Consider the following 25,716-nt stretch of genomic DNA (forward strand, 5'->3'; position numbering starts at 1 on the left):
ATATTAATATATATATATATATAATAACGGCTGAAAAAAAAAGGTTAAAATGAGACAAATAAAATGAAGCGACAGATAAAGGGGAAATAAGAAATCGAGGAAAACAATGATTAGGTAGGAATCTCGTTGTACCTATACATACTTACATATGCTCAGCGTACTCGTGAAGTATAATGCACAAGAGTGTAAGAGTTATTCTACTCACCATTGCAGCACGGATTGCTCCAACACCATGCATTTGGTGTCTTTTTCCACACTTTTTCAATTTCTGCTGTTTTACTTTCCTTTTCACCCCCTTCTTCATTTCTGAATTTTATTTTTCCCTTTCTTACTCTTGTCAGTTCAACAACAACAAGAACAAAAAACGATTATCGACAGCCCCCCTCGGTTCCTTTATATCTATACATATATATACCTATATATATATATATATTTGTATAAATATATATACCATTTTCGTTTCAATTTGCTACTGTTGTTGTTGGCAGTAGTGTAGATGGGATGTGGGTAATGTGAAACATATACATATATAAATATGTATATGCATATGCATATGTTTACCACAAGCGTCTATTGCATGCGACTGTCTGGTTGCTCTCCTTGTGCCGTCGCTCTCCTGCAAACGCGTACCAAGGGAAAAATTAAACCAGTAAACCCCTTTCATGTACGCGTTTGCGTAGGCAAGAAAGGATAGTATTAGGGCGGTTTTCTCTTTCTCTCTCTCTCTCTTGCTTTTGATATATATATATATATGTACGTGCATGTGCCGTTCACATATAGCTCTCTGTGCTACCTGTTCAAGTCACTCCTGCTTTTTCCCTTCTTCTTCTTCTTAACTTTCGTGATTTCCCCCCCCCCCCCCCCCGCCCCCCTAGTGTGTGGTTGTTCCGACCGGGCACGCCCTAGTAAACTACTGTCTTTATGTTGGCATTTGGGTCGGGAAGGAGGGTAGAGTCGTTGCACTGAAATCACGACATCAATGACAGACGCGTACTGTGCGCTGTTTATTTACATTATTATTATTTTTTTTCTGTGGGATGTAGGCAACATTTAGCAGGAGTACAGCCAGGGAGAATAGGGGTTATTTATAAGTTAGAGGTCTGTGGTATTGATGGAACAGTCAGCACTGCCCGTCACGGAAAAGTGTTTGTGTGTGTTAATAAAGTGTCGTGTAATTTTGGGAGATGAGCAGTGCGGTTCTCACGTTGCTGTGATACAACAACAACAACAACAACAACAACTATCGTTTCCCCTCTCCCCTCTCTCTCTCTCTGTATGTGCGCGACCATGCACTAACAGAAGCAGTGTTCGGTGCCTATGAATTGTGCGTTGCGTCTTCCATTTGTTTTGGTCTTGCACATTTTGTCATGTGGATAGCGAGTTGTGTAATGGCATTTCTTTTTCTTTCTTTTTTTTCTCTCTCTCTCTCTCTCTGTCTCTGTCTTTATCGTACTTTTCTTTCATAGGCGTTGGGTGCCGTGTGATTGAGCATTATTTACTTTCAGTGTCCAATTTTTTGACTATTGTTTTCTTTTCGTCACTACTCTTTACTTACCCCCCTTTACTAATTTTTGCACTGTCACTAAGGGAGAAAAGGAGGAGCAAAACAAAAACAAAAGGAAAAGCCACTGAGAATAGGAGGTAATAATATATAACAGAGAGGAAGAACGGTTGAGGAGCAATTCTTGAAGGTTATCCGTACACTCACAAGCTTCAGCGTATCATAGATTAGGGTGTTTATACACATATTTTTGTTGCTGCCGTTGACTGTTTCTTTATTTGCATTTAATTAAATCTCAAACAAAAAGAAAAAAAATCGAACACTCACAACTGCTTTGCCATGACGGATGCCCCAAGGGTCACTATTGCGGTCGATGGCGAGGAAACGTCGAATGGTCCAACGGCGGGTGCCGGGTTGAGGGAGCATCCACCAAAGATACTCTTCAACGTTTGCAGAAGGGAGTTATTTCACCCAAACAAGGGGTACAAGCAGCTGACGCGGCGGCTCCGGCAGTTTTGTACGGTAGATGTTAACAAGGAGGATATCAGCATGGATCGTCTCGCGCCGTATGATATTGTTGTCTTCGGCTCACCCCAAGAGAGGTTGAGTACGGAGGATCTTTCGGTTATTCGGGAATACGTTCAGCAGGGCGGTTCTGTTATTATGCTCTTCGGAGATGGCCACGGGGGCCGCTACTCATACCTCAACGGCACGTTGGAGGAGTGGACTGGTATTACACTCAATGAGGATTGCGTGGTTCGTACGGTCATGAACAAGTACCTTCACCCTAAGGAGGTTTGTGTTGTCAATGGTATAACAAACCGGGCTATCAACAAAGCGGCAGGTAAAAATGTTCCTGGAGTCACCGGCTACCAGGGCTACCGCACGGGTTTTGCCATGGGCGGCACCGCCCCGTTCGGAAACCGCGGCGCCCCAACGACGCTCAACCGCACTGCTGCGGCTGGTGCTCTCGGCAACGCGGCAACGACGGTCGCAGCAATGGCTATGCAGCAACAATTAGTGGACGAGGCTGCAGCGGAGGCTCCAACTAACTTAACTTTTGTCTACCCGCACGGTTTGAGTTTCAATGTCAACCGTTCCGCAGTGCCAATTCTTAGCAGTGGTTTCATGGCGTACCCACTTAACCGTCCCATTGCCGTTGTATGGGAAAATAGTGATGAGGCGGAGCACAATGGGCGAAGGAAGCGAGGCAAACTGCTCCTCGTTGGTACCGGTCTCCTTCTTGAGGACTCTTGGCTTGGAAAAGAAGAAAATGAGCTGTTATCTACTGTTCTCTTTGACTATATGAACCATCATATTAAATTAAACCAAATCGATGCTGATGAGCCCGATATAACGGACTACCATCACGTCCCTGATATTGCATCCCTTTCGGAGCGGCTGCGTGTTGCTGTCGAGCAGCAGGAGGAACTCCCACGTGATTTCACTAAATTATTCCAAATCGAGACATTTAAACTTGATACAGATATGATTCCAGAGGTTGTTGAGGCGTATGAGAAACTTAACGTGAAGCAGGAGCCTCTGACACTTATCCCCCCGGAATTCTTAACACCTTTGCCACCCGTCAAACCTGCTGTCTTTGAACCAACACATCGCGACCCCATGCAGCCGGCTTTGGATCTTTTCGACCTGGACGAAGAGTTTGCCCCTGATAAAGTGCGGTTGAGCCAGTTGACCAACAAATGTAAGGCAGAGGATGTTCACTTTTACATTCTTCAGGCGTCGGAGATCCTTGGTGTTACGAAGAAATTACGGAGTCCACGAAACCGCGACCCTCGTGCACTTTTAGACCACGTGTTCCGTCATGTGATGCAGTATAAGATGAGTACAGCAGGCCCGAGGAATTCATCAGCCAGTGGGTTAGATGGGATGAACGCGGATACGAATGCTGCGGCTGCGGCTGCGGCTGGAAGTATGATGAGAGTCATTCGGGTGCTAACCAATGAGAATGGAAATAAGGATGCAACACCCTTCGATAACAACGTCCCGTGGATGCTGGAAATCCGGGCGGACTTTGGTAGCGGTGACATTACAGGAAAACTGACACTACAGGAGTCGTCTGACCAATTCCCCGCCCAGGAAGCCCTCCTTGAAGGAACCATCAGGCCCCCTGGTGAGAGGGAATACCCAATGGAGTACGGCACGGCGCTGCGTGGTGCGGCGGGTGAGCAGGTATTCTTTGTGTTCCTTGCTATACTTCAGGGAAATTCACTGCGCGGTGTATGTGAAGTAGCAGGAGGTGTTAACAATTCGCGCCATTTCGTCTATGAAATTGAGGAGCTTTGAGGTGGAGAGCTCTACTGGTGGAAACAGGAGGCAAAGGTGGGATAGATGAGTACTACTGAAGAATGGAAGGGATAAGAAAGGTGGGTGGATATAGATGTTTTGTTTGGGTGTGGAGGGCACAAAAAAAGAAAAAAAGAGGAATACGGAGGGCCATGAGAAAAAAAAAGAGGAAGTGTGGGTGTGAGCGGGTGGGATGGGAAAAGTGAAGGAAGAAGGGTGATCACTTGTGTTCGTTGCTTTTGTGTGGAGGTTATGTTCGGAACCTGAAGAGGGGGGTTAGTTTCCTTCCTTCCCTCGTGATTTAGTATATTTTTACTGGGTTACGGTTCAAGTTAATGCAGTGCCTCCAGTTAGGGCATGGACCGCACAACCGGAACTGTTGACTTGTAACTTCTGATATGGTAAGTTTTGTCTGCATACATTTTCTAACCACCTGTTGAGCGTGGGCAAACTTCAGCTTGTGTTCGTGTGTGTTCCTTTGATTGAGTTGTTGCCGCTCATAGTGGAGTGCGTCACTGGATTTGTTTTGCGTTGTTATCTTCCCCTTATTTCCACTACATATTGGTAGCTGCAACTCTTTTTTGGCTCAGCGCACATCGTTATCACTCGTCGGCGCCGTGAGTTCAGTGAGTATGCCACTTCTGTGCGTCTCTATACGCGAGTCCCCGTTGTTTATTTATTTCAGCCCCTTTCTTATCTTTAGAGTTTTGAGAATACCCGACCGTTTCTTTCTTTTTATTTTTCCTTTACCCCCTCCCCCTCCCTCCGAGTGTTCGGAATATGTTTAACTTTATATCTAATTTACTGCTTTTTCGTTTTTTCTCCCCTCCTCTTCCCCCTTCTATCAACACGGCGCCGGTGCCACATGGAGCAGACTGGAAGAAATGAAACAGGGGAGGAGGTGAAAGCGAAGAAAGGGAATATGGCAACGGCCCGTATAGTTGTGTCTTTTCGTTCAGTATATATTTATATATATTCTCGTGCTTACAAGCAAAACAACGACAGAGATCAAAGAGGACCCGAATTGTGTGAAAATAGCAAAAACACAACAACAACAATGACAACAATAACAATCACAAGAAGGGGGGGGGGGAAAAAAGAAGACAAAGGTAATGCGGGGTGAGGAGGGGGAGAAGGGAAGGGGAAGAGGAATGGGTGTTGACTTTGGCTGAGTGCAGGATATACAGTTGGCTTAAGCCGCTAGCTGCTTATATGATCGCTTCGCTTTTCTTTGGTTTTTGTGTGTCGTGTTTTGCTCTGTCCTCGGTGAGTGCCAATTAGACGTAGCAGCATGCCTTTCTCTTTGCAAACGGGTGTGCGTAGGTGTTTGTGTATGTGTGTTTGTCCGCAATGCTGTGGAATTGCAGAGTTTTGCGGGTGCTTCGGTGACGGAGAAAAGAAAAAAAGATGTTTTCAGCTTCCTCCCCTCTTTTCCAACTGTGCACGTGTTGCCGCGTTGCCTCCGTGCGGGGAGGCACACCCAAGCGCGTATGTGCACTGCAACACTTATGTGACTGTTCGAAATTCCATACATGTTTTGCATGCTGTGCCACCATTAAAAAACTCTTTTTTCTTTATTGTAATATAATGCTGTTATTATGCATGCTAACTTTTCGTTTTTACCTTTCCCCGCTTTTGCTTTGCCACGCCTCTAATATGTAAATGTACCGGTGAAGTGTAGTCAAGAGTGGAGAAACAAAGACAAAAGAAAAGAAGAGTTAGAAGGAACACTACTAACAAATAAAGAAGTCGTCAATTTGGTTACCAGCTCCTGGGTGCTTTTGGTGGTTTGCGTGTGTACGTTTTAGGTGTTTCACTACTGCCACTAGAGGTGACGGGATAATATTTTATATTTGGAAGAAGAAAAAAAAAAGAGGGCTTTTGCTCTGCGGGTGCACTGAGTGAAGGTGAAGGCAAAGGAAGAATTTCACTCACTGTGTGAAGGTTTCGGCACGTGATCGTTTAGTATAGAGAATCGCAGTGGTGTGGGCGAGCAGTCGTGCCCTGAGAGACGAGTAGGGTTCGCCAGTGAGAATTTTCTACATATATATATATATATATATATATTGTTTTTACTTATATTTTGAATCCCCATATTTCCTTGAAAGCACATGCGGTTGAATATTACGATTCCCAATGAGCACCACGATGATGCCTGCACTTGCGTTGCGGTGTCGTTGACGGGCGATGTGCTAAGCGCAGGTGATGATTTCGTCTTACGGCGCTGGAGCCCTAACGGGGAGCCGATGGGTAAAGTAAAGGAATTTGATAGCTGCATCACGTACATTGCGTGGGTGCCGCTACAAGGCGGACGCAAAGGTCGCAGTGCCAATACCGGATCTGTAGAGGGGAAGGGAAATTACCTTGTGGCTTGCGCTGATGGAACAATCTCATTTATGAATACGTCTTCTGACCGTGTGGAACGTACCATCGACGCGCACACTGGCACGATAACAGGTGTTGTGTACTCTGGAGATACCTCTTCTATCATTTCTTCTGGTGAGGATGGGTGTGTTAAGGTTTGGTCACAGGCTGGTATCCCTCGCACAACTCTCGTCTCGGCGGGGAGGTGTGTCTATGGCATTTGCTGGGGTTCGGAGACAACAGAGCTCGGTGGCGATTGTGTGCTTTACTGTGTTGGTAGCGAGGTGACCATCAAACCTCTCAATCCAGCGGTGAAGAAACAGTTGAAGTGGAAGGCTCACAATGGGATTGTTTTGGCCGCAGACTGGTCACTTATGACAGGGTTCATTGTCACAGGTGGGGAAGACGGGACCTACAAGGTATGGGATCCGTACGGCCGCAGTATTTACGTTTCCGCTGCAGGTGGACATCCATGTACTGCTGTGAAGTTTTCAGCTGATGGTGAAATGTTTGCGGTGGGGTCCTTTATGAACATTCGGGTATGTGACAAGACGGGGTGGAGTCACACATATGAACGACTTTCCGAGGGAAGTGCGCTTTCACTGCAGTGGACCGCTGATGGAACGCAGGTGGTTATGGGGTGTGGGAGTGGTTCTGTGTGTACTGCCCAGCTTATAGACCGAAAGATGTACTGGAGCCACTTCTGCGTCACTTTGGTGGACGGAAATAGACTGCTTGTTCAGGATGTACTCACAGACGCAGTCGAGGAAGTAGAACAACGTGACAAGGTCATCAAAGTAGAAGTGGGTTACGGATACCTTGTTTCATGTACCACAACGCAATGCGCATGCTATCCTATTGACCGCCTTTCTGCACCAGTGCAATTTGATCTCCGTGATGTCGTCATTACGCTAATCCTTGGTCAGAAACACTTGTTGCTGGCAGATTGCAACTCTGGAATGCAGATTTACTCGTATGAGGGTCGTCTCATTTGCACCCTTCGTCTCCAATCGTTCCTGAGACCAGAGATTATGGCGCCCGATCTTGTCTCCCTTTCGCCGGACACAGTTGCAATTCGAAATCCCGCTGATCCAAGAAAAATCCTTTTCTTTGACACTACTAATGGGAAAGCGATGGAAGATGCAACCATTACTCATCATCTTGACGTCATTTCGCTGGAGTTGTCGCAGCACGGCGAACTGAGTGAGCGCAAGATTGCCTTCGTGGATCGTAACCGCGACATGCACTTTGGAGCAGTGCATCGCAAAGTTGGAGCTGCGCAAAAAATCAGCACCATGACTTCCAGTTTAGCGTGGCACGGTGAGCATGAAATCCTCGTTGCGATTGCGGATGGACGACTCACGACGTGGTACTATCCAACCATTCTGTTTTCCGACAGGGGTCTGCTGCCCACGACAAAGACTGTGAGAGATGATGGTGGAGACGAGTTTTCGCGGAATGATCGAATTGTTTCGTTTTCTGGCACCCGAGTAGGCATTCGACGGGGAGTGGATGGCGCCCTCTTAACATTTAACACCTCACCGTATCCCTCCTTCATTTTCGAGCACGTGGCACGACACGACTTTTCGAGCGCCACGCGCCTCGCGCGCTTCTTGGATGAGAAACCTCTATGGGGCATTTTGGCCGGCCTCGCCCTTCGGCACGGTGACCTGAATGTGGTGGAAATTGCATATGGTGCCCTCTTTGAACTTGACAAGGTACGCTATATTCGGTACCTAAAGAGCATTCCCACACCGGAGGGTCGGCAGGCGGAACTAGCTTTGTTTCAGCGCCGCTCAGCTGAGGCGGAGCGCATTTTACTTCAGGCCGGTCTCATATACCGCTGTATTGATATGCATACCCGATTGTTCAACTGGGAGCGCGCTTTGGAAGTCGCAGCGGAGCGGAAGACTCATGTAGACACCGTGCTTGCGAGGCGGCGGAGGTATCTCGATGCTGTAAAGAGGACAGAGGATATTCCTCTCTTTAAGGAGCTCGGTGCGTCTGTCCGTGTAGATTGGGAAACGGTTGTTGAGAAGGTGAGACAGGAGGAAGAGAAGGAAGCTCAGCGGCCTGGTGCCAAGCCCTACCAGTAGGAACCTGAAGGTTTTGGATATGGTGTTCGTGAAGAAGGCGGAAGGTTTTGATGCCTATGCGGAGGTGGGTGGAGGGGGGTGGTGAAGGATTGGACAAGGCTGCGTGAAGAAAGGAGGGAAGAAAGAAGAATGGGAAATTGCATTGTGTAGTAGTGCTGGTTGTTAAATCAAGGACCCTATTTGTTAGTGCAGGAGTGTATAGATCAACAACAAGGACAGCGGGAAGTTTTATAAAGGAGGAGGAAGGAGAAAGTTTGGGAGTATCATGTGGGGTAAATGGAAGGAAGGGGGAGTACTTGCTTCTGCTCAGCACCTCTTAGCCTTCCTCTCGTTTTCCCACCGTTTCTTGGTTTTGCGTGCCAACTCTCTTAGAGGTGAATGCTTTTATATTATATTTTACTTTTAAACCTTGTCTTTACTTCTGAGCCTGGCATCTCTTATTCCTCTACGTTGCTACTAAAGACACGGTGCAAGCGATGCCTTGCGTGGATAATTTGCGGACCTTAACGTATGAATGTCTTGTACCGTGTTGGAAAGGGAAAAGAATGTGAAAATGCGGAGAGAAAACAGTTTTCCCCCCTTTCCCTGTGACATGTGGACGCTTTTTTATTCTATGTACACTGTCGTACGCGGGAGCGCATCCGCACTGCTAGGTTTCTTCTTTTCGCGCACCGTGAATTGTTTCTTCCCGTTTGTCGAATGACACTTTTGTTTCGGTTTGACGACTGAAGTGTGCCAAAGCTGATCAAGACAGAGCAAGGTTGTACATTAGGAGGTGTGGAGAGCGAGAACAGCCGGAAACCCAGTTAAGCCAAAGGAACATCTGCTTATATACTCAGGGACGCGAGAGAGCAAGAGGGTTGGCAGAGGATATTTGGACGGAGCAGCAATGATAGGCGGTCAGCACAAGAAGGAACGCATCAGTGAGCGGCTCCAAAACTGCCAGAATCAGCCAAAGAACCGCTGCTACCTTCCGGGCACGCAGTTGCTGACAGGCGGATATAGCACCAAAACATTACAGGGTAACTGGAGTGAGGAACGGGCGGATGCCGGCTACTACGACGGAAAGGCAATTGTTCCAACACATCTCTCCAAAATTTGGACGACGGAGTACACAGTCATGACAAACCATGCAATGAAGAGGGCTCAGGAGCAGGCGCCCGTCTTTGATCAGGCAACGTTGGTTGATATTGTGGACCGCAATCACCGTGCATATCCCACTCATCAGCCGCACCTCGACCCTCAACTTCCAAAATTGAAGGAAGAGGCGTTTAAAACAACAATGAGGACCTCGTTTAACAACCCGCAGGAAGTTAAGCTGCGTGAGGAGGCGTATGTCCGACCAGTTATCGGAAACACACCTGCCGCCCAGGCCAGGGCAATCATAATGCGCTTTCGGCGGCAGCTGCTGATTTCAATGGAAGGACAGTCCGCTTTTCCGGGGAACGTGCTCCGGCAGGTGCGCCTCGCGCTGGAGAGGAATGATGTCGTCGGCAACGGAGTGCTCAACGTTGAGGAGACATTTCGCGGCTTCACAGAGGCTGGTGTAGAGACGAGTATACCGGAGTGTGTTGCTCTTGTTCGCGGACTTGACATGAAGGGTGATAACATGCTCTCGATTCGTAAGGTCATGGATGAAATGCGTGGGGAGGAACGGGATCGCCGGTACAGTATTATTGAGGGTGTGTATGAGTTGCTGAAGAAGCTGTGCAGTAATGGGGTTGTGCGGCTACACCACCTCGTCGATCTGATTGATGTCGACTCCATGGAGTCGGTGTTAAACGGAACGGTGTCTTCTGCTGACGCTCTCCGCGCGTTTACCACCCAGTGGGATCTGCCTTTGGAGGCACACATCAGTTTTGAAACGTTCCACACCTTTTTTAGAGATTCTTCGTTTGAGCTGAAAACCGATCAGGAATTCGAGATCCTCATGCGCAACGTGTGGCACCTTAGTGGAGGTAATGGAAAGAATGTAAACACATCATGCCGGAGATTAAATGTGGTGCATAAGGATGGACGTGCCAGCGTACAGGAAGTTAAGGATGATCTAGATATCAAAGATGATGACCCGAATTTGATGGAGCGTATTTTGGCCAACCTGGCGACGCAGGGAATAAAGGATGTTTCCTCACTGACCATCATCCCGAAACGCCGATGAGGATTGGATTTCATTCGGTTATGGTTCCTACCGTTTTTTTTTTTACCAAAAAAGAAAACAGCTGTTTTTTCGTGTGTTTAGCTTCAATGCGTGCGCCGGTAGAGGACGGATTTCAGTGGAAGGGGTTGTGGGTAGAGAACTAGGCGAGGGAAAGGGCGGGCGAAGGTAATTGTTTCCCCGTGATTTTTCTACTTTTGCTTTTCATGTTGTACAACTTTGGAGGTTTTTTCCCCTCTTTTAAGTGCGTTCCCTCGGTGGCAGTTGGGTGTGCCCCCTCGGCAAAAAGACAGTAGATGCCGTGAAGATGTTGTGGCTGAGCAATCCAATATATGTATAAGTTGAAGTGGTTCGTCCTTCTGCACCGATGCTCCCTTCGTAGCAGTGCGCAGCTCCCTTTTCCTTGTAGGAAAGTGCGAGAGGTTGCAATGGGGTTTGCAGCGTTGCAGAAGGAGAAAGGAGGAAAAAGAGGTAGAAAACAAGAGTCCGCTCTGGGTGATTGTACTTACTGGTCATCATGTATAGTCATTTGTTTGTTATATCGGTGTTTGAAGTGCCGTCCGCGTTGGGTATTCCCGATGAATAATTATATTTGGTTTGTTTTGCGTCTTCATCTCTCTTCCGCATGCCTGATTTGCCTCTTCGAAAAGGTTGAAAGAGAGCTTGCCTCACACAAGCACTGGGGAAAACAAACGGGATAAAGAGGCGTGCCAAGGAAACACTGTTTTAAAGCAAAGGACGGAAAGTGAGTGAGATAAACTTGACAACCAAGTAAACATTTGCGGAGTATACAGTTGAAATGTTTCAGCGATGGTCGTTTGCCCTGTGTCGACCCATCGTTGCGGCAGCACAGGTATCGCAACAGCAAGTGCCTCCATCTGAGGAGCCACGGAACGAGTCAGGTGCCGCAAACCCTCCGCTGGTGAAGGAAGAGTTCCTTCGGCAGTTTCGCGAGCGTTTGGCGAATGACAAGACGGGAAGAAATTCATTGGAGGGGTTTCTTGACCTTCCGGAGAATCTTCCACCCACCGCCGCCTCAATTGGACCACTGAAGCGAGGTAAGGAGCCTCTTCCTCCTTGGTTGAAACTCAAAGTTCCTATGGGAGCATCGAGGCAGCCGCGGTTTAACAAGATACGGCGCAATATGCGTGAAAAACGTCTAGCTACTGTGTGTGAGGAGGCCAAGTGCCCAAACATCGGTGAATGTTGGGGAGGAGGTGATGAGGAAGGGGACGGCACCGCCACTGCCACAATCATGGTGATGGGGGCACATTGTACAAGGGGCTGCCGCTTCTGTTCCGTGATGACGAGTCGCACACCTCCACCACTAGACCCAGAGGAACCACGCAAAACTGCTGATGCAGTCGCTGACATGGGTGTGGAATATATAGTTATGACTATGGTGGACCGTGATGACTTGGCTGACGGTGGCGCTGCTCATGTTGTGCGCTGCGTGACGGCCGTGAAGGAGAGGAATCCCGGACTACTTCTTGAGGCACTTGTTGGGGACTTTCACGGAGACCTCAAGCTAGTTGAAATGGTTGCTGGTTCACCTCTCAATGTCTATGCTCATAACATAGAGTGTGTCGAGCGAATTACGCCAAACGTACGAGATCGACGCGCTTCTTATCGACAGTCCCTTAAGGTACTTGAACACGTGAATAATTTCACTAAAGGAGCTATGCTCACCAAGAGCAGTATCATGCTTGGGCTCGGGGAAAAGGAGGAGGAGGTGCGGCAAACCCTTCGTGACCTGCGGACGGCGGGCGTTTCTGCCGTAACCCTGGGCCAGTACCTCCAACCCTCACGGACGCGGCTAAAGGTCAGTCGCTACGCCCATCCTAAGGAGTTTGAGATGTGGGAAAAGGAAGCGTTGGATATGGGCTTTTTGTACTGTGCATCGGGGCCCATGGTACGGAGCTCCTACCGAGCTGGTGAATATTACATTAAAAATATTTTGAAGCAGCGGGAGACTGTCGAAGCTCCGTCAGTGTCAGATGGAGGGAATGAACCAAAGGATTCCGAGTAGTGATTAGTGTGGTATAAATGCGTAGCTTCCGGGGTCGGGGATGTCTGTATGACCGTTGGGTTGTGGTTGTGGAGAGGACCGGTGAAGCATGTGGCCGCGACGGAGAAGATTGGGGCAGATTTGCCATTGGTGTTTCTGCTTGATCGCTTCTTCGAAGCATATTCATCTACAGTTTTTGCGTCCTTTTTTTTTTTTAAAAAAAAGAAAGTAAATCGTTGTTTTAGCGTACTTGTGCTATATTTCTCCTCCCATTTATACTTTAGTTTTCTTTCTGCGTACGAGCGGCACAATCAACTTCCCTCCTTTTTTTAAAATTTGGTTCATGCTGTATTGCTGGTTGTTTACGTTACCTCTTACGTATCACAATACTTTACTTTTTTTTCCCCCGCTTCTTCTGCTCTTGTACCTTTCTACGCATTCGCGCGACTCCGCACGGAATCACGTTTGGGGGCGTAGTAGTGTATTATCCGTACCGTATTGATCATTCAGCACAAGGGGTGGAAAAAGCACATTTCGTTTTTTTTAAAAGGTGTTTTACAGGTTGTTGCTATAAACAAAGTTTCCAGCAGTCCGCTTGCAGACGGCGAGGGTTACGGTCAAGAAAGGCGCGTAACGGCGTGGAGCATCGGCGTTTCGCATTTTTCTGCGGGTCTTTTTTTTGTTTTTTCCCTTCCTCCTCTCATTCCTACCTGCATTCTATTTTCCACACGGTTTGTGGTATTCTGAAGCCGCACTTAAAGCGGGGGAGGTAAATTGGATCTCCAACTACGAAATTGTGTTTGCTCCGTCTTTCTGTGAGTTGCAGGACACCCCTTGTTTTCCAGGACTACTTCGCTTTTCAGGGAAGGGGGTTCTGTGGACGTGCACACACTCGCAAATAAGTACATCTCACAGTGCACGAACCATTTTAATTTTACCGTTCCGTGTGCAACATTGGCAGCGGAGAAGAGGAAGAGGAGAGGAAAGAGTAGAGTGGTGAAATTGCCCAATCTTGACCAAAGGCTCGCGTGTTTCGGCAATAGCGCCGCCACGATACCAAAGTTGTGGTTGGCAAGGTGTGAGTGGATCCACTAAATAGAAGATGGACGCTGACGAGGGCAGTGCGCCGGACGAGGAGCAGAGTATGGTGGTTGACCGAGTTGCACTCTCAATAAGTGATATTTCATGTATGCGCCTTGATGGTTGTCGTGTACCGTCGAGATCCTCCAGAGCGTCGCATAGGTGGTCACATCCACAACGGCCGCACCGTCAACCTGTTGGAGATGTTTCCTCATCGTTGTCGCATGCCGCATCGCAGGGAAGTAGAACGTCACCACCTTCTTTTGTCTTTGCGACTCGCGTGTGCCGAAGTTTTGACTCAGTGAGTCAATCCGGCGGTGTGTTCGATTCGGTGGTGAGAAATCATGATGGGGAGAGCGTCAGAAGCAACTCAGAGGTAGTTAAGCACAACACGTGCTTAGAGCATTCGCAGAAAACATGCCTTTCGTCCGTTTCGCTCCCACCGTTGAGTGAAGCATGCAGGGGGCACGAGGTAAGTTATGGTCTCAGCAGAAGAAGAATGTCTTTCACTTCATCGTTTTCTCCTCTACCCTGTTCGCCGGTACCGAAAGAACTCTCCCCCGGCCTACTTACATCCATACCGTGGAACCTCCCGACGCTAGGGTGGAAAGGGATGACACCAACCGCTTCTAACGTGCATGAGGGCCAAGCGACGAATTACGGTGAGGAGCAATGTGGGGAAAGAGTTGCAAATGATACCCGCGCGTACAGAATTCTTAATATGAGCAATTCTGGAGGTGCCGTCGCGACCGATGCGAGTGTTTCTAGGGAACGGTGGTTCCACGTGCAACATCAGAGCTTCCGCAAACGCTACATAGGGCACCTCAATTGTGTTTACGCAATATACAGGTCTCTCGTGCCAAGGAACTCTCCCCCGGCGGCTTCGCAGAATATTTCTCTCGGAGGCACCCCTACCCTTGACCGCCGCGTCCGGTCGGTGGCTCTGTCATCTGCGTCAACTGTTACCGGTGTGGCTGCCGGTTACTACACGCTGAGTGACAGTGCCTCGACACGGTGCTCAGGCGGGCAAAACGTGCCCGTCGTACCGCGTGCTGTGAGGGGTTTCTCGCCTCGGCGCCGTGGGAGGCAGCGGGCACTTTCTTCTAGGGAGATGGACCCATTTATTCTAGGACTTATCAAGAGAAGAGTCTTATTCAGGACCACCATATTTTGTGAGTACACATATAACTGTATTAAACATTCGGAGGAGCTACGGCTCTCGTCGTCAGAGATAGTCGAACCGTATACTGAGCAGGAATATGCGGTTTCTTCTCATTCGCAAAATGGTAGTGCTTTTACAACTTCTGTGGGTCGAGCTGAGAGCGACCGTGTGGCTACCAGCGCATCTGACGGGTCGTCTTCCATATTTTTTGATGATACACATAGAACGGCACCACCACCAGGGAATGATGGAAAAAGACGAACTTCAGTAGTGTCCCCACCGCATGAAGAAACACCAATGGCTGTTCACCACCGGACGCTAACCCGGCTACAGACATTAACAACAAAGGTCCACAGCGTAGACCGTGTCATGCGCACAGTGGATAATGAGGAGGATGATCTTGTTGTTTATGTAGGTATGATTTTAATGGGTTGGCTGGAGGTCGTTGATCTTCTTGGATCTGGTACGTTCGGGCAGGTTTTTCTCTGCAAGGACTTGCGAATCGCCAATAAAACTTTTGTACACCCAAGCCAGATAGAGGGAGATGACTTTCAGTACTGGCAGTGCTCTCACACGTATATACCATTCGGTGATCCCTCAATGGTACCAACCCATACACCACTTGTGGCTGTAAAGGTTGTCAAAAGCCGCGAACTATTTGAACAGCAATCTGCTCGTGAGGCTGAGATTTTAGTGCACGTCAGTTCGCAAACGGCATCGCAAGAAGAGCAACCCGCAGAGGAGCAGCAGGCGTTTCCGGCACTGTCCTTTTCAGATCCACCCGTGCCCGACTACCGTTGCGAATATGTGGGTAAGATACTTGCGCACGGAATATGCTATGGTCATCACTGCATAGTTATGGAACGATATGGTGTTAATTTGTTTGAGTACGCGATGGCACGTGGTTTTAAAGGTCTTCCCATGTATCAGATACAGGACATAGGCCGAAAAATCTTGCTGGGGTTAACTCTTTTGCACGAGGAATGCCACGTAGTGCACTGTGACATAAAACCCGAAAACGTTTTAATTACACTCGATTCCTGGCTTTCTGCCAATCCAGTCCATATGGCGCTCACGGTCGGTGCTCATACACCCGGTTCTGGTGCCTCCGGAGCCATTTCACTGGATGCATCGGCTGGGCAGTTGCATCAATCGTTGAGATGGCCGGCAAGCAATGGCTTACCTCCACTCTCCGATTCGAAATTACCGAATGGCGCTGTGCATTCCCCTACACCTCGGCGTATGCAGATTGCTGCTTCCACCGAACGGATGTCGATGTCCTCCATTTTGAGGGAGGCTGCACCAGCTGGTTCGGCGGCAGCGAGCTCCCCTGGACTGAATAACGGTGATGAAGATGATCCGAACCTTCCTCGCATTCCTGCATCGCCGTCTCTTTTACCGCTGAACATAAAGCTCATTGACTTTAGCAGTAGCTCTTACATTGGAAAAGGAATCCATACGTATGTACAGTCCCGCTACTATCGCGCACCGGAGGTCATTGTTGGTGCCGGCTATGGGCCAGCCATTGATGTGTGGTCTACTGGCTGTCTTTTGGCGGAACTGCTGTTAGGCCTTCCACTTCTACCGGGAGACTCGGATCATCATCAACTCTCCCTCATTGAGGAAATGCTCGGGCCGTTGCCTCTTTCATTGTTAGCGAAGGGTGCAGCCACGCTCGAATACTACGATGTGGATGATGTTGAATTGAGAAGTGAAAGTGCAGGCGCGTCTGCATCAGAGGAAACTCCTGCGGGTCACAAAAAATCACCCTCATTTCGTCTCTTGAGTGAGGAGGAGTATCTTCGCCATCACAGGGATGCAAAACCAACAAAGGGAAAACGGTATTTTCAGTTCCACACACTTGCCGAACTAATCAGGAAATGTACAGCTAGCAATGAGGAAAGGTGTATTGCAACAGGGTATAGTCCATCCGCTGCCATGGATGCCAACGTGATGGAAATGGTCTCAACGCAGCAACCGAGGAAAGAGATTGCTGACGAGATTTCGCGTCATCGATTCCGTTTTTATGATTTACTAAAAAAAATGCTCCACGGCGATCCCGAGAGGCGCCTTACGGCCCGTGAGGCATTGGCACACAGCTTTTTTCAAGAAACACCAAAATATTTACAGGTATACTCACAACGTTAGTTTCGTTGGGTAGTGGTTGTGGACGCGCGAGACATCGCTGCCTTTACCGATTACCGAAGGAAAAAATAACGGAAAGATGGGGAAAGGGGAGAGAAGAGAAAAAAAAGTTCAAAGAATAAAAGATTGCAGGGGGGGGGGGAGAGTTGAACAGATCATCAGCAGTTGCTTGCGCTGATGTTTGTGGAGGAGGGAAGGAGGAAGGAAGGAACATGTGTAGCAAAGGGTACATATATATATATATATATTTATATATTGTGTGTGTGTGTGTATTTTGAGTACCATAGCTAACAAACGGTGAAGCCCTTTTGAATGGGATTGATGCCAAGATCTAACAATGACAATACCAATAACAGTAACAGTGACAACATGTTGAGCACCCGTAATAGATGGGTTTAAGAAAGATGTGCAGGAGTGGGTGCTGTCAAATTCATTAATTATACCAATAAAGTGACGGAGTTTCAGTGGTGGGCAGGTGGTGTGGGTGCATGTGGACACGTTACGCATCACTGATGGGGGTGAAAACAGTGTTGTTGTTGTTTCTCTATTTGCGTAGACGGAAATAACCATTCACTGCAACGCAGCTAGGAGGTGAGAGAAGCGATGTATGTGTGAAGGGGATTTAAAAAAAAAAAGAGTAAAGGGTGTGAAGGGTGAAAATGAAGTTATTGCCGCAGTGGCGGTGCGGAGAAATGACAATAGTTTTGAATGGAATGCATTAAACAGCGCGACACTTTCAACTTTTCTCTGTTTGTCTGCTTTACTGAGGCTTACTGGCCCCCTTCCCTCAAACAAAAATTCCCCTTCTTACATTTCTTTTTCTATCTTTCCTTCTCCTCCTTTCTGTTCTGTTCTGTTCTGTTCTGTTGTGTTGCGTTGTGTTGTGCTCTGCTATTGTGTTTTTTGTGTGCATGTGTGCATGTGTGCATGTGTGCATGTGTGCATGTGTGTGTTTTTGTTTTTACGTCTCGCTTTAATTCTTTTGACTGTACCCTTCTGTTATTATTGTTGTTGTTGGTATAAAAGCAGTGTTGTGCGTTGGGGGAAAAAAATGAATAACCAGGATGGACAGTCAGCAAAAGTAAACAGGGAGTGTTGTGGGGAGGGAGGGGGGGGGGGAAGAAATTGTTTTTTTTTCATTTTGAAAGAAGAGTGGTTGAAACGAAGAGTTTTTGTGTTTTTTTTTTAAAAAAAGAGAAAGAGATGTAATGGAGCTTAACCATGTACAGACGCTCAAAGGCAGAGAAGGAGGTGCGAACAGAGAGGAATAGTGAAGTGAAGAGAAGAGAGGAGGGGAATGAAATTCTTAGGTTTTTTTTGTTTTTACGTGTTTATGTGTGTGTGTATGTGGGAAATGTTTATTTTCCAGATTATTCCCTTTTGTTTTTTCTTTTTGCTGGTGGTTGTGTTTTCTTCTACACGTTCCTCTTCTTCTCCCCCCCCCCAAGTAGTCCCTTTTCCTTTTCTTTTCTTTTCTTTTGCTCTTTCGTTGGACTTTAGTTGGTGTTCCGTCCATGTCCCTGGGGAAATTTCCACCCTAAGTTTAAATCACTTATTTCTTCCCTTCCTCTCATACGCAGCTGCGCCCTTTAGTTTCCTCTTGTTTTTTGTCTTTCCTTTTTAGTTTTGTTTTTCAGGAAAAAAATATATAAAAAGAACAAATTTATTGCTTTTTTTGTGGTCCTTTTAATTACCTTAAAAGGAGAAAGTGGTGTTGTAACCTTCCTTCATTTTCTACATCTTCCTCCTTCTTTTTATGATTTTTTTTTTTACTTTTCCTATTGTTGCTTTGGTTGCCCCGGTGCCTGCATGCTTCCACGCTCACTTCATTCGCTCATTCGTTCTGACAGCTTCTACTTGCATGATGATTATGATTATGATTATGATTATGATTATTATCACCTCCCGCCACTCCTCCTCCTCCTCCTCCTCATCCTCCATTTTTTTTTTCTAAATTTCCCTCATATGTTCTTCGGTTTTGTGTGCCCAATGCGCCGCATGATAGGGGACGGACTCCTACAAAGACATTAGTGCGTATCTGAATACACGATTTCTCTCTTTCTATTCCTTTAATCCTTATTTTCTTTTCTCTTCTTCTTTTCTTTTTCTTTTTCTTTTTATGTAGCTGTTGTTCGTAGTTTTGTTTTTTGTTTTTTTCTTTTGTGCTCGAAGGAGAAAGCAAGCATTTACTTTCTTCCTCTTTTGTTTTTTTTTCCCCTTGCAATTGACAATTACTAATTGTTTCGATGGGATGAGAGAAGAGAAGAGAAGAGAGATGAAGAGAGAAGTGCGGGGTGGGGTCTCGGGATGATTGGACGAGTGAAGGTTTTTTTTTTATTGTTTAACGTGTCCTGGAGTTATTGAAAAAAAAAAAGAGAGAGAAGGAGGAAAAGAAAGGGATTTAAAAAAAAAAAAGAAAAGCGACTGATAAGTTTTTTTTTTTTTTTGAGGGGGGGGGGAGGAGAAAAATAGGCATGGAACTCAAACGGTTAGAAGGCCATCTGGGGACATGCCCCAATTTTTACTTTTTTTTTTTTAAAATTCCTATAGCGCATATTTGCGTACTGTGTGTGTACACGCGCAGGGCATTTGGGTTGGTCGTGCATGTATGTGTACGCATTCCATTATTTGGTTGTGGTTAGGTGCGGCTGCCGCAAAAGTGAGTATATTCATTCACCTGTGCAAAAAGTCAAGGAAGGCCGGTGGATTGTTTTCTTCTTCTTCTTCTTCCTTCTTTCTTTCTTTCCTTTCTTTCCTTTCCTTCTTTCTTTTTTTTCCCCCTTTTTCTCTTATTTTCGTACCCCACACTTTACTCCCATTTTGTGGGTATGTTTTTTTTTTTCTGTTTGGATGGAGAGTGGTGACTCTCCCCCCTGTGAAGTAAAAGTGTTGCGTTGTCGTCAGCCATACCATATTATTTTCCACCTTATCATTTTTCTGTTTCATGGTCTTCCTCGTGAACCTGTATTTCATGTCCTTTGTTTTTTTTTTGTTTCTCTTCTCTTTATCTCTTTGAATTCTCTTTTACCAATATATTTTCTAATAACCCATACTGGTCTACTGTTTGCAGTGGTTGTTGTGGACTATTCGCGGGCAGCCACACAGTTCTTTTTTTTTTTCTTTCGTAGAAGGATTAGCATATAGCTCAAGTGTTAGCGAGCCGGGTTGTCCTTCCCCACCTGTCCGCCTCCGTTTATTTATTTATTTATTTATTTCACCCGCGTGCGAATAGAGGGAGAAAAGTTAGGGGTAATTTTTTTTTTTTAAAAAAGGAAAGCAATACTTGTGACGGCTCTCCATAACAATGGGGGGAGGCGCTTGCAAAATGGAGCGCCATGACGTGCAGCCGAGGGTTTCCAGTAGTCGGGTCAGCGATTGCTCGACGCCCAGGCAACAGGGAGTTACTTCCGATTCAAGTGAAACCGTTAAAAAAGAAGAGGAACAGCAACAACAACCGATTCTTATACCAAGACAACCTTTGGGACCAGGAGCTACCACACCGCCACGGCCAATGGGTGTTGTTAAAATTGGTGACCCACTGGATATTAGAAGTGGTGTCGGAAGCCCACAATGTGATGTAACTCTGACAACAAACAACACTTGGAACCACTCAACCTCGGCCTTCACTACGAGGTTACCCCATTTTGTGAACACGGAGGGATTTGATGCCTCCACAGGTGTTAGGTGGACGGACAACGATACGGCACCAAACCGTCCTCGATCCCGTCGAACATCTATACTAGTAGAAAAGGAAAGTGCGGCTTATCATAACGGTTATCCTGCTACATATGATGGTGACAGGCACCAGCGGAGTTACTCTCGTGGAGGAAGTTGGTACAAAAATGCCGAGAACAGTGTTTTCCTCCGTTCCACTGATATGCCGTCCTTTGCTGGGAATAGCGCACGTTACCCTGGTGACGAGAATAGGAACAAGTCGTTTGCGTCGGCTGCAAATAGTTCATACTTTTTTGGTGCCAGTTGCAGCCGTCGGAGCGTTGCCCGCAGCGGGACTTGCGTCGTGAACCTGGCAGAAAGCACGAAAACTTTGAGAGGGGCGATGGCAACCTTAAGAAAGCATGTTCAGCAGGGAGCGAAACCTCTGTCATTGCGAAGTTCATATCGGGATGTTGGTGGTTCCATGGGTTGCTCTTATAATGACGACGTCCCCAGGTCGAGACTACCGAGCATTTTTACTGCTAACAACGCTATTACGCCTGCACCGGATGGGTCAATGTATGGTGAGTATAATGCATTTAATCGTGATTATGATGCTCCGGGAGTGCTGGGTGGTGGAAGGGGCGCGATGTTCCCCAACGTTCCCATCAATGGAGGTTTTAAAAAGTCTTCTCTACCCGCGCCACATGTGGGTTCCTTGTTAGAGTTAGTGGACACTTCTACCGTTTCAGTGTTTGCAGCGGATTCGCGTGCGGAAAGTACGGACGATGCGAATAAGCAACAGCTGCGACGAGTGGCAAACAATGTGGGGTGCAGTCCTGTTGTAAAGGTCGCATCACCTCCGCGGCAGGCTCAGAGAAATTGTAGGGTTGTTGTTCGGGAGGATTTGGATGGTGTGGAGTGGCACACAAAAAATGTCGAGTTTCCCGTAGTTGGTAGCGATGAAGGAAACAAAAGTCGCGAAGTTAGCACCACGTTTGCATTGCCCGGATCAATTTGTACATTTGGGGCCACTACTGACGTAAGTGAAGATAGTGGTCCACGCGGTTGGGTTGGCGTTGGGGGGGATTTTGGAGTTAGTAGTAGTGATTGGTATGCACGGCAACGCAGTAAGTTAATGTCTGATGAGTCCGACGTAAACTCTAAGGATGGTGCAGGTGAAGTTGATTCCAGTGGTGACGCCGCGGAAGAGATGTAGGCAAAAGAGTAGCAGAGGTGATTAATTTCTTCTACTTGGGTTCCATTTTATTATCATTATTAATTTAGGAACAACTAAATATTAACGAAATAAAGGAAGAAAACAAAAAAGAGAACGAAAAAAAAAAGAAAAAGAAAGAAAGAAGATAAATAAAGGGGACGTGGGGGAGCAGAAGAAGAAAAAAAAAAGAAAAGCAAAAGGAAAAGCAGCTAGAAAAGCAATGGTGCCCATCACATGATGGCAAAAAGGGAAGTGTGTACGTGCCAATGTGAAGGTGAGGGAAGTGAACTGATCCTTTACTTTTGTCGCGCAGTTGTTATTATTGTAAGGGTTGACTATCATTATTTTTATTGGTGTTAGTGTTACTATTATCATTTCAACGAGTAAACTGAACGATCAGCAAGTGAATAAGCACGAGCAAGTAACCATTAATAATTATATTGCATACAGTTGTACAATTATGTGTGTAAATGTACCTGTGTGTACGCGTTTTTTTCCCCTTTGTGCTTGTATGTTCGAATCCGGGACTTTAAGTTGTTGTTTTTGTTGTTGTTGTTGGGGTTTTCAAATGGTGTGGGGGATTTCTTCTTCACTCCTCCTCTTCTTCTTTTTTTTTTCTACTTTTACGTTTGGAAGCTCGGCGATACAGAACGCAGAACTTTTCTTTTTTTTTTTGGTTTAATGCTTATTATTGGTACTGCTGCTGCTGTTGTCGTTGTTGTCGTTCATTCTAGTCAACATCCTCTCTCAATCGGCCCTTTCCCGTCCTTTCCATGTTATTTTCATTATTTCCACCACAGTCGCCACCATCGTGTTTTCGATTCCCCATCCCTCTTTCTCTCTTTCTTTCCTTTCATTTTTTTTTGTTATTATTACTGTTGTCATTGTTATTGTCACTGTTGCTGGCCCTTATTAATCGCAATTGTTACTCTTCTTTCCACCTCCATCCTCCCTCTTTTTATTGTGTTGTGTGTTTGTATGTGTTTGGCTGTTGTAATTTGTTTGTTTGTTCTTTTTTCGCCTCCCTCCTTCCAACCCCGCATCTTATATTTCGGGTGTCGGGACTGAAACTTCTTGAAAATACTTTTTTTTTTTCAATTTTTTACGTTTGTCGTCGTTCTTTTGCCTCTCTTTTTTTTTTTTTCCTCACTTCGGTGATACTTCCTCCCTTCTTTCCCTTTCTTTTTCCCTTTCTTTTTTGTTTTTGTATGTGTCTTACATCCCACTTTTTTTTTCTTTTTTGAGCAGCAAAATAAAAAGAAACACATACACACATATATATATATATAATGATAATAATAACAACGGAAACGATGATGGTGATAATATGTATAAGTGTGGATATATATGAGGATGTATGCGTATATATATATATATATATATATGTACGGGGGGTTCTGAAAAGGATATAAAAAAAAACGTAGAGACGTCATAATTTGAGTTTACTTTTTTCTGTTTTTTGAAAGGGTTTCGTCTTATTGTTTCGTACTTTTTAAAATATCATGGTAATATGGGTAAGGAGGAAGTTTTTTTTTTTGTTCAAAAATTAACATTATGTCCGACGGTGTGTGGTTTGTGGTGCGATTGTTGTCTGTTTCGTCCGCGGTGTGCGATTTGGGGTTTGAGGGAAGCAAAAAAAAAAAAAAAAGAAAAGATTTGAAATAAAGGAGGGTGTAATTTCCCACTATGGTGACGTTATTGTTGCGGGTTTTATCAGATGATTGTTTATTATTACCATTATTAGTATTACTATTACTACTACTCTCCGCTGTTTCGCTTTTCTTTTTTTCCTTTTTCCTTTTTTTAAAAAATTCTATTCCCCTCCCTTGCATCAGCTTCGATGTTTAAACACTTACGTTTTGATCACAAATTTTGTGTGAAGCTTCCTCTCTTTGACTTTAGTTTTTTTTTTGTTTTTGGCGCTCCCATTTGATTTGATCTCTCTTTTTAAGTTTCGGTTTCCCACTCTGTCACCTTCTCCCCTCCCTTTAAATCCTCACTTTAGTCTTTTGTTGTATTCGGGTATCCATGTTGCGCTACGCCCAGCTGTTTGGAATATTACTTCGGAAGATGAAAAGTTCGGTTTATTTATTTATTATTTTTTTTTTTTATGTTCTTTCTTTCTTTCTTCGACATGTTTTTTTTTCCTATTCTCGAAATCAAAGGCATCACCAACACCACCACCACCAGCGGAATTAAGTGAACACATCCGCGAGTTACTGCCATGTGTTAATCCCTTTGCCTTTCTACCCTTCGATGATTTTTTAAAAAAATTTTCCCTTTCGTTTCATGTTTTTCATCTATATTTTCTTATTCATCCCCTTTCTTTCTTTCTTTCTTTCTTTTTTCTTTTTTTTCATATTTACATATATATATAAATAAATAAATATATATATATATATTTAGATGTCTTCTTCCCTCGTATCCTCTGTTGCCCTCATTTTACGCGTCCAGAAACTTCCATCATGAGGTGTGACTGCTTTCTTTCTCCTTTTTGGTGTTAATATGTTTTCAATTCCCTTATAACTTGTTGTAATGTTAATTTACCATTCAAAAGGGTTGAAAGATAGAGGGAATGTGTTTTGTTTCTGTGATATCCTGCTTTAAATTTTTGTCTTTTAATATCTTATTAAGCTTTCTACTCTCTCTCTCTCTTTTTCTTTTTTTTTTTACTTTTTTTTTCTTTTTGTCCCCCTCCTTTAAAGTTTTTTCTCGCATATTTTCTCTTGTCCCGTCATCTTTTTGTGCTGTGGTTGTTGGGTGCCGCACATTTTTATGCATACCTCGTTGATGCGGTGATGAAATGCTGACATTTTTTTAAAAAAAAGAATCTATCGCGAAGGAGGCTCGATATGTTTGTTGGTTCATCTGTGTGTAAACACATAAATATGTCTTTTTATGCATGATTGCCATCAATTTGTTCGTTTCTTTGTTTGCTCGGTTTGTTTTCGTTACTTTTTGTTGTTCTTCATCAATCCGTGTTCCCTCCTTCCGTGAAGGTGGTTTTAATCTGTTTGTGAATCCGTTTTGTTTCTGTGTGTTTGTGTGTCTTTGTTGTCTTTGTTGTTGTTGTTTTGTTTTTTTTTTGTGTCATCTCACTTCATCTCCTTCCCCATTTTTTGTCTTTCCATTATGCATGTGTACTTACATTGCGTATTCTTTTTTTTTTCCCATCTTCCTTCTTCTCTTCAGCTCTCGTACTTTTTGTCTTATTTCCCCTTTCCCTCGCTACATTCTGTTTTGGGGTCTGCAGCTGCCAAACATATATATATATATATGTTTTATTTATTTAAATGGTGTTACATTTCCCGCTGCTTCTTTACGAGCATTCAAAACTCTTCTCTTTTTCTTCTCCCTCTCTTCTCCACTTAATCCGTCTATAAATCTGCTTCTTCATGTATTTAGGCGTTTACCGGCTTCCCTTCAGTGGTTGCACCTCCCTACCCCACCAAAAAAAAAAAAATGATTTTGGGATCGGAGAGGTTTAAAAGGTTGAAGGGAGACGGTGGGAAGAGGAAAGAGGAAGACATACAGACAAACAAACAAATGCTCAAATATATAAAGAAAAGTACAAGGGACAAAATGTTAGTAGCGGTGGTGGCACGAGGAGATAATAAAAGAGGGGAAACCCTTCCGAATCGGAGATACGAGATGGAAATTAGGAAGTGCCATACACGCCGGAGAGCATCAGCGTAACAAAACGTGATGTCACTAATGCAGTAAGCAGGAATTAACCAGCCAAGCAGCCAGGACTGAATTACCAGAGGAAGTCCCAATAACAACAAAAGGAATTTAAAACATTTGGTCATATATATATATATATATATATATGCTTGTTTGTTGTATCTACTTCCCTCAGTTGGCGCTTCCTTTTTTTTTTTGGTGCGTGTGTGTGTTTTTGGATGGTCTCGTGAGCAGGTTTGTGAAAGTAAGTTTGCTTTGAGATGCCCATTCTTGGTACAAATTATTATATTCTATTTGCTGTGACAGTTTGGACTATTACACCTACTTGACCCGATTTTTTT

At 45.3% G+C, this 25,716-nt stretch overlaps 16 protein-coding genes across 16 annotated transcripts; 12 read left to right on the forward strand and 4 right to left on the reverse strand.

The window, feature by feature from the left end:
* Positions 1–173: 173 nt before the first annotated feature.
* TbgDal_X18210 (hypothetical protein, unlikely) lies at positions 174–491 on the forward strand (the record flags this gene model as incomplete). Its single annotated transcript, XM_011780680.1, has 1 exon — positions 174–491. The coding sequence occupies one exon, from the start codon at positions 174–176 to the stop codon at positions 489–491; it is 318 nt and encodes a 105-aa protein (XP_011778982.1).
* Positions 492–1,840: 1,349 nt separating this feature from the next.
* Positions 1,841–3,808, forward strand: TbgDal_X18220 (intraflagellar transport protein component,putative; the record flags this gene model as incomplete). Its single annotated transcript, XM_011780681.1, has 1 exon — positions 1,841–3,808. The coding sequence occupies one exon, from the start codon at positions 1,841–1,843 to the stop codon at positions 3,806–3,808; it is 1,968 nt and encodes a 655-aa protein (XP_011778983.1).
* A 1,192-nt stretch (positions 3,809–5,000) lies between these two features.
* On the reverse strand, positions 5,001–5,351 carry TbgDal_X18230 (hypothetical protein, unlikely; the record flags this gene model as incomplete). Its single annotated transcript, XM_011780682.1, has 1 exon — positions 5,001–5,351. One exon carries the CDS (start codon positions 5,349–5,351, stop codon positions 5,001–5,003), a length of 351 nt encoding a protein of 116 aa, XP_011778984.1.
* A 568-nt stretch (positions 5,352–5,919) lies between these two features.
* Positions 5,920–8,268, forward strand: TbgDal_X18240 (hypothetical protein, conserved; the record flags this gene model as incomplete). The annotated part of the gene is made up of 1 exon (XM_011780683.1): positions 5,920–8,268. The coding sequence occupies one exon, from the start codon at positions 5,920–5,922 to the stop codon at positions 8,266–8,268; it is 2,349 nt and encodes a 782-aa protein (XP_011778985.1).
* An 889-nt stretch (positions 8,269–9,157) lies between these two features.
* On the forward strand, positions 9,158–10,426 carry TbgDal_X18250 (hypothetical protein, conserved; the record flags this gene model as incomplete). Its single annotated transcript, XM_011780684.1, has 1 exon — positions 9,158–10,426. One exon carries the CDS (start codon positions 9,158–9,160, stop codon positions 10,424–10,426), a length of 1,269 nt encoding a protein of 422 aa, XP_011778986.1.
* A 329-nt stretch (positions 10,427–10,755) lies between these two features.
* TbgDal_X18260 (hypothetical protein, unlikely) lies at positions 10,756–11,124 on the forward strand (the record flags this gene model as incomplete). Its single annotated transcript, XM_011780685.1, has 1 exon — positions 10,756–11,124. The coding sequence occupies one exon, from the start codon at positions 10,756–10,758 to the stop codon at positions 11,122–11,124; it is 369 nt and encodes a 122-aa protein (XP_011778987.1).
* Positions 11,125–11,222: 98 nt separating this feature from the next.
* On the forward strand, positions 11,223–12,452 carry TbgDal_X18270 (lipoic acid synthetase, mitochondrial precursor,putative; the record flags this gene model as incomplete). The annotated part of the gene is made up of 1 exon (XM_011780686.1): positions 11,223–12,452. One exon carries the CDS (start codon positions 11,223–11,225, stop codon positions 12,450–12,452), a length of 1,230 nt encoding a protein of 409 aa, XP_011778988.1.
* A 1,081-nt stretch (positions 12,453–13,533) lies between these two features.
* On the forward strand, positions 13,534–16,821 carry TbgDal_X18280 (protein kinase, putative; the record flags this gene model as incomplete). The annotated part of the gene is made up of 1 exon (XM_011780687.1): positions 13,534–16,821. The coding sequence occupies one exon, from the start codon at positions 13,534–13,536 to the stop codon at positions 16,819–16,821; it is 3,288 nt and encodes a 1,095-aa protein (XP_011778989.1).
* Positions 16,822–16,929: 108 nt separating this feature from the next.
* TbgDal_X18290 (hypothetical protein, unlikely) lies at positions 16,930–17,388 on the reverse strand (the record flags this gene model as incomplete). Its single annotated transcript, XM_011780688.1, has 1 exon — positions 16,930–17,388. The coding sequence occupies one exon, from the start codon at positions 17,386–17,388 to the stop codon at positions 16,930–16,932; it is 459 nt and encodes a 152-aa protein (XP_011778990.1).
* Positions 17,389–17,425: 37 nt separating this feature from the next.
* On the forward strand, positions 17,426–18,007 carry TbgDal_X18300 (hypothetical protein, unlikely; the record flags this gene model as incomplete). Its single annotated transcript, XM_011780689.1, has 1 exon — positions 17,426–18,007. One exon carries the CDS (start codon positions 17,426–17,428, stop codon positions 18,005–18,007), a length of 582 nt encoding a protein of 193 aa, XP_011778991.1.
* A 108-nt stretch (positions 18,008–18,115) lies between these two features.
* TbgDal_X18310 (hypothetical protein, unlikely) lies at positions 18,116–18,442 on the forward strand (the record flags this gene model as incomplete). Its single annotated transcript, XM_011780690.1, has 1 exon — positions 18,116–18,442. The coding sequence occupies one exon, from the start codon at positions 18,116–18,118 to the stop codon at positions 18,440–18,442; it is 327 nt and encodes a 108-aa protein (XP_011778992.1).
* Positions 18,443–19,422: 980 nt separating this feature from the next.
* TbgDal_X18320 (hypothetical protein, unlikely) lies at positions 19,423–19,962 on the forward strand (the record flags this gene model as incomplete). Its single annotated transcript, XM_011780691.1, has 1 exon — positions 19,423–19,962. One exon carries the CDS (start codon positions 19,423–19,425, stop codon positions 19,960–19,962), a length of 540 nt encoding a protein of 179 aa, XP_011778993.1.
* Positions 19,963–20,122: 160 nt separating this feature from the next.
* Positions 20,123–21,691, forward strand: TbgDal_X18330 (hypothetical protein, conserved; the record flags this gene model as incomplete). Its single annotated transcript, XM_011780692.1, has 1 exon — positions 20,123–21,691. One exon carries the CDS (start codon positions 20,123–20,125, stop codon positions 21,689–21,691), a length of 1,569 nt encoding a protein of 522 aa, XP_011778994.1.
* Positions 21,692–22,785: 1,094 nt separating this feature from the next.
* On the reverse strand, positions 22,786–23,124 carry TbgDal_X18340 (hypothetical protein, unlikely; the record flags this gene model as incomplete). The annotated part of the gene is made up of 1 exon (XM_011780693.1): positions 22,786–23,124. One exon carries the CDS (start codon positions 23,122–23,124, stop codon positions 22,786–22,788), a length of 339 nt encoding a protein of 112 aa, XP_011778995.1.
* A 42-nt stretch (positions 23,125–23,166) lies between these two features.
* On the reverse strand, positions 23,167–23,523 carry TbgDal_X18350 (hypothetical protein, unlikely; the record flags this gene model as incomplete). The annotated part of the gene is made up of 1 exon (XM_011780694.1): positions 23,167–23,523. One exon carries the CDS (start codon positions 23,521–23,523, stop codon positions 23,167–23,169), a length of 357 nt encoding a protein of 118 aa, XP_011778996.1.
* A 1,070-nt stretch (positions 23,524–24,593) lies between these two features.
* Positions 24,594–25,157, forward strand: TbgDal_X18360 (hypothetical protein, conserved; the record flags this gene model as incomplete). The annotated part of the gene is made up of 1 exon (XM_011780695.1): positions 24,594–25,157. One exon carries the CDS (start codon positions 24,594–24,596, stop codon positions 25,155–25,157), a length of 564 nt encoding a protein of 187 aa, XP_011778997.1.
* Positions 25,158–25,716: the final 559 nt, after the last annotated feature.

This window comes from Trypanosoma brucei, chromosome 10 (assembly GCF_000210295.1).
Source record: "Trypanosoma brucei gambiense DAL972 chromosome 10, complete sequence".
NCBI classification, from domain to species: Eukaryota; Euglenozoa; class Kinetoplastea; order Trypanosomatida; family Trypanosomatidae; genus Trypanosoma; species Trypanosoma brucei.